We start from the raw sequence: 5,833 nt of genomic DNA, 5'->3' as shown, positions 1-5,833 counted from the left end.
CTGTAAAGTTATTGTCCCGACAACTTAGACCAGAAACCTACAGACGAAATTAGATATTTTATTTTTTTTCTGGGATTATCTCAATAACAGTGATCTTTGATGTTACGAAGTAAATGTAATCATATTTAGCTTCTCCTTTTAGGGGCATGCGTTGGAGATGACTGCCTCAAGAGCCACTGTGAACATTTTAGGTCTCATTTATTTCAGATAGTTGCTTCAATCATACTTTTTAGTTGGGGAGTATGATAGTCTGTCTCCTATAAGACAAGGTAACTATTTGTAAGGGGGGGAAAAAAAGATATAATGGGCTGTTATAAAGGAAATACTGTGAGGTTCCAGTTCAGGTTTTGTACAGAGGAGGAGAGAGTCTCAGTTTCCTCATCTGTAAAATGAGATTGATATCTACCTTCACATAGTTGTGAAGATTAAATGAGGGAACAACGGAAAAGCACCCGGAACAGTGCCCGTATAGAAGTATCAGTAAATGTCATTACCTGTGGGGGAAAAAAAGCTGTGGGAAAACACATCACAAGCCCACAGGGTCTAATGAAGCCTCCCTCCCCTTTCTAGTCCTAGTTATGGCAGTGGAGATCATAAAAATGCCTCTTCCTTATCTCTTCCTTCCTTCCTCTCTTCCTCTCCAAGACGAGGAAGTGGCCATCTCCGTTTCCTTGGATTCGGAGGCTTGTGCCTTCCAGGACAGCCCAACCCCCGGGTTGCTAAGGTGGGGGTGGGGGAGGGGGGGGAGGAGAACTGAGGATTCAGCCTGCGTTGCGCAGTGGGGAGGCGACCGGGAGGCGATGGTGGGGCGGGCGCAGTCGACCCAAGGGTGGGGAAGAGGGAAGGCGAAGGACGCGCGTTCCCGGGCTCGTGACCGCTGGCGGCCCAGGGATCCGGCACCCGGACAGCCTCGGAGAGATGGCAGGCGGCGGTGACCGACGCGTCGTGGGCACCCTCCACCTGCTGCTCGTGGTGGCTGCCCTGCCCCTGGTGATCCAGGGGGTCAGTCGGGGAGCCGCAGACTGGACCCAGGAGAAGGTGAGGGGCTGCTGCTGCCAGATTGTACCTGGGTGACTCTTGCCGGGTGCGGGGACCCGGGGTTAGGCGAGCCCCACCTAGGCAGGGTGGGAGACCGGGGCAGAGTTGCGATCCCCTGCCCCGGCAACCTTGACCGCCTCGGGCGCGGGAAGGAGTGCGTCCTCACCAGGGTGCCTCGCTGGCCTCCGGGACGCCACGGGAGCTGGGTGATGTCACCAGCCTCCCCTCGGCTGCGGTCTGCGGCGGGTACTGATAGGCGCAGGAAATGGGTCTCGCCGGCGGCCGCTGATCCGGGAGGTGAGGGCGCATGGTCGCGACACCGCCCACCCGCGACCTGCGAGGCCAGCGGTCCCGGCGCTGCCGGTAGCCAGGGTGCCGGGCGCGCCTGGGGGTGTGCCCGCGCTCCCCCACCGCTGCATCCCAGGACGCCCTTGGGGCGTTGAAGTTTCTATGCAGCCTCTGGGTGGACATGTATTATTGTAAGTCTATTTTAGATTTTTATGTGGAGCATCTCCAAACGAAGGAGCTTAACTGCTTTACTTTAAAATACATATATATTTTTGTCCTAAAAGAGTAAAATGCAATTGTCAGAGCAATAAATCTAGTTGTAGGTGGAAATTCTATATGAGGAACTTAGGGTAAACATAATTTGCAGGTTTCTTCAGTGAGAGGTAAGTAGGTTCACAATAGTTTCCCTTTCTTGTGTAACAGTTTTGAAACCATGAAATTGCTAGGGACTTGAGCAAATGTTAATGGTATTAGAGTAAAATGGTATGCTCTTAAAGATCCTAACAAAAGCAGCAAAGAAAAGGGATATAAACTTTGACAGAGTTGTGGAACAGATCTTTTAAATGCTTACAGTATGTCTGTATCTATTCACACGTTTGAAATGCTGGAGAATGCACAGACCCTGTGCTGGTTCCCCAGCCCACTCCCCTCAGCCACATGCATATGTATATGAACAGCCCACTTCACTTCTCTGGGTTAGGCTTAATTAGCTTCACCATTCCAGGGCACACGTGCTGCCACTTACACGTGGAGACTGCCAGCCACAGAGAACCTGGTGGGGATGTAGAAAGTCAACTCAGGAATAACTTCATTATAAGAAAAACAACTTCATTAGTAGGTGTAACGTCCATTGAAGAACATTGAGGTACATACTCTAACCCTCTCCTTCACTTCACTGTGAGTACCTTCCTCATTGGAAATTGGGAAGGGGGCGTGAAGAACCAGAATGTGGAGCCATGCCAAATGGTCTTTATGATCCATCTAAATGGATGGGAGTAAGTGAAATGGAACAGTTTGAACGAGCTGTTCTGAAGGGATCGTTTGTAGGCAGGATGTATTTGTGGGTCGGAGAAGGTGCTAGATTCTTAAAATGTTTTAAATTCGTGAGAATTTAACTTTTGAGAAATGTCTTTTAAAACATAAGTACCTTTTATATTTAAGAAGTTTCTAGTCACTGCTGTATTGGGAAACTGGATGCTTTCAAATGGTGTAAGCAAATGAGCAAATGACAAAATCAGCTGTGATTTCTGGTCCTGTCTCTTTTTTCTGTAGTACTTTATAAAGTCCTCCAGGTGGCCAGTACAGTTTCTTGCCTGAGAAAAGAATGAGTCTGCACTAAAACACATACCTTCCTGATCTGTACAGCATATATGTTTCAATCATGTGAGGTGTGCCCTTGTTATACTGGTCTGCCAAAAGTTGAGGTGTGATAAAGCATTGATTTTGAAATTCATTTTCTCTGCTTTGAAATAAAGGTGTGTCCCTTCCAGTGGCATCTAATACGTAAAAACAGTTCAACCCTAGTTTATGCTTGTGTTTAGAAGTTTATGATTTGGTTTTTTGAAACCTGTGAACTGTTTTTTTATTATTGTATTATTAGATTCGCAGGTGGGCCCATAGGTGTAGATTTAGGGGCATTGGCATTTGGGTACCAGGTATCTGATGTATAACTACGTCACATGAAGCTCACAGCACCCCTGGAGGAGGGTACATTTATCTCTAATCTGCAGATGAGGAAACTTGACCATGCTTACACCAGAGAATTGAAGAGCCCTTGTCTTTCCTTTCCTCCTCCACTCTCTTCTCCAAGGCAGATGAGTTCTGGCCGATGGTTCAGGGAACAGTGTTCAGCTTGTGAAAGGGTGTGGGACTAGTGGGAGGTTTGGAGGGCCAGAAGGAGAGCTTACTTCCCCCTTTCTGGGTCAGGGTGTACCCTAACTGTAATTTCACAATAGGTGGTTTGATTTTGGAATCTTCTCTTTTCTTCCTCTTTCTCCCTTTTCTCATCTCTCTCAAAGACCTTAAAGATCATTATTCTGAGGGTTGACCTATATTCCAAAATTACTTCTTCTGGATCCTGCCCTCTCACCTTAATCCCCAGTCCAATTCCTTTAGTACAGATGCATTCCTTTAGTACAACTTTGTCAACCAGCTGTTAAAAGGAATCTCATTAAATCAGTTCCCCTCTTAGGTTCAATGAGAATAGCTGTTAAGAGGGCTTTATATGTTTTTTAAAAGAAAGCTATTAACTCCAATATATTAAAAAGTATAGCTTCTCTTGAAGTCTTCTAATTATACAGTTAACATGTGCTCATTTTAAAAAACTAGAAAAATACATAAAAGTATACTAAAAAGAAACAATCATCACCCATAATCCCACATTTAGGGATCATTGATATTAATAATTTCAAATGGTATAAGCAAATGAGCAAAAGACAAAATCATCTGTGACAATTCCTGATTTTTGGTCTCTCTCTCTCTCTTTATATGCGTGTGTGTGTGTGTGTATATACATATATACACATGTACATATATGTACATAAATGTGTATGTATTTATATTTACAGAGATAGATAAAATACCAGTCTCATAGGCTTTTATGAGACTTGAATGAGCTATTCATGTAAAGCACTTAGTACAGTAGCTGTCACATAGTAAATGCTCAATAAAGGTTAATTGTTTATTTTAAAAATAAATAAACATAAACATTTCATACTAGAGATTCTTCTGCATATACAGTATTATATCTTGCTAAAAATAAATAAACATAAACATTTCATACTAGAGATTCTGCTGCATATACAGTATTATATCTTGCTATGTCACTTAATATTATATCATGAGCATTTCCTTGAGGCAATAAAATTCATTGAAAGCATCATTTAGTGATTGCAAAATCATCATTTCATAAGTTAACTACCCTTTGCTGGATATTTAAGTCGCTTCCAAACTTTATAATAAAGCTGGGACCCAATGTATTTTAATGGTAGAATTTCTCTTTATTATAACAAAAAGCAAAGTAGAAAACCTCAAGTAATATTGGGGCAGAAAGGCAGAGTTTTTGAATAGAGGAACCATTTACAGGAGAGTTGGTCTCACCTAGGCGTGCTTCTCCAGGGTCAGCTCTGGCAGACTGTTACAGCTCTCCCAAGCATTTCACATTCTTCTGTTTCTAGAGCCACATGTATTCTCAAAGTCCTTGGCATTCCTTTTCTCCATGGCTCTATAGCCATCTATCTATCCCTCCACTTGCATGATTCTTATAGAAGCAGCAACAGAGACTTTAAGGCTGGGACAAGGGAGGTCAGTGGTAGGCTGGGTGTTGGTAGGGAGAGAAAGACAGGATGTCCCATTTTTGAGTGTCTACTAAGCTAAATGCTATGATGTCCATTTTACAGATAAGGAAAACTTGACCTAGTGACAGCTAGCAAGTCAGGGAGTGGGGATTTGACCCTAAATTGTTGTATTCAAAGCCTGCACTGCTTTGCCTTTAGGTAGAGGGCTGCTTGCATTGAAAGAAGTCAGAACTGTATCTTATTCAGTTCCCAACTCACCCACAACTGCATTTGTAATGTCAGTGATGTCTGACACGCAGAAGGAGTTTAGTAAATGCTGGCTGGGTTGAATTTTCAGGTATTATTCAGGATAACGGGTGTTATCCTGAGTGCTGTTGGGAAGCACTCATATGAGATAGAAACTTGAATTGGCGGTGCTTGTGTAATGATCGCCCTTTAATTCAATGGTTTAGGACCCCAAATCCCTTTGCAAGGTGGGCCTGCTCTACAAATTATGTAATTAAAATCCTTTTTGGTGTGGCACCATGTGATTAGCCTAGCGGGGATGCTTTGGGAGATCTGGTTCACACTTTTTTTAGCTGAAAGATTATTGTTACCCAAAGCAGACTTATTGTCCTTTCTGTCTGGGTGAAAAGAGAAGGCAGGGGATGTAATAGAGACTCATTCCTCTGAGAATGCTTGTACTGATAGAAAATTGTCAACATGTCTTTTAACTGAACTAAACCTAGAATAATTTGGGGTTTGCATTTAATATTGGCTCAACACTGTTTTCACCTCATTTACTTTCCTCAGCCCCAGCCCTTTCTGTCCAAGTTTCTCCTCTTATTCCTACCTCTCATCTCCACATAGATTTTTATACTTATTGAGTTCTAAGAGTAAAAACCGAATGGATGCCATTTAGGTTGGAGAAGTCAAGTGCTTTTCCATACAGGGCTTTAATGAATAGAAAGCCTTAAATAATCGAGTATGATTGCTTTCCCTTCTCTAGCATTCAATGACTGGGAAGCTTTTGTCTGTGATTTCACAGGGGCATCTTTCCTCTCAGGGAGGCAGAGAGAAGGAGGGCTCTTTACTGAATCAGTATGTTAGTTAAATGATTGAACTGGGAAGACTGAAGAGCAACTCATGTAAGTCTGCATTCAGGAGCATCAATGGGCCTGTTTGCTGAACTTACCTTTTTTCATCCATTAAGCTTTTTTTTTTTTTTTTTT

At 43.2% G+C, this 5,833-nt stretch overlaps 1 protein-coding gene across 1 annotated transcript in view; it reads left to right on the top strand.

The window, feature by feature from the left end:
* The first annotated feature begins 822 nt into the window (after positions 1–822).
* The window catches only part of QPCT (glutaminyl-peptide cyclotransferase), a 34,029-nt gene continuing 29,018 nt past the window's right edge, over positions 823–5,833 (top strand). Inside the window, exon 1 of the mRNA XM_011361427.2 lies at positions 823–1,038. Coding sequence (XP_011359729.1) covers positions 919–1,038 — 120 coding nt within the window. The 5' untranslated portion in view covers positions 823–918. The remainder of the gene's footprint in view (positions 1,039–5,833) is intronic.

Source organism: Pteropus vampyrus, unplaced genomic scaffold, assembly GCF_000151845.1.
Source record: "Pteropus vampyrus isolate Shadow unplaced genomic scaffold, Pvam_2.0 Scaffold66, whole genome shotgun sequence".
NCBI lineage: Eukaryota > Metazoa > Chordata > Mammalia > Chiroptera > Pteropodidae > Pteropus > Pteropus vampyrus.
This window is presented reverse-complemented; position numbering and strand designations above follow the sequence as displayed.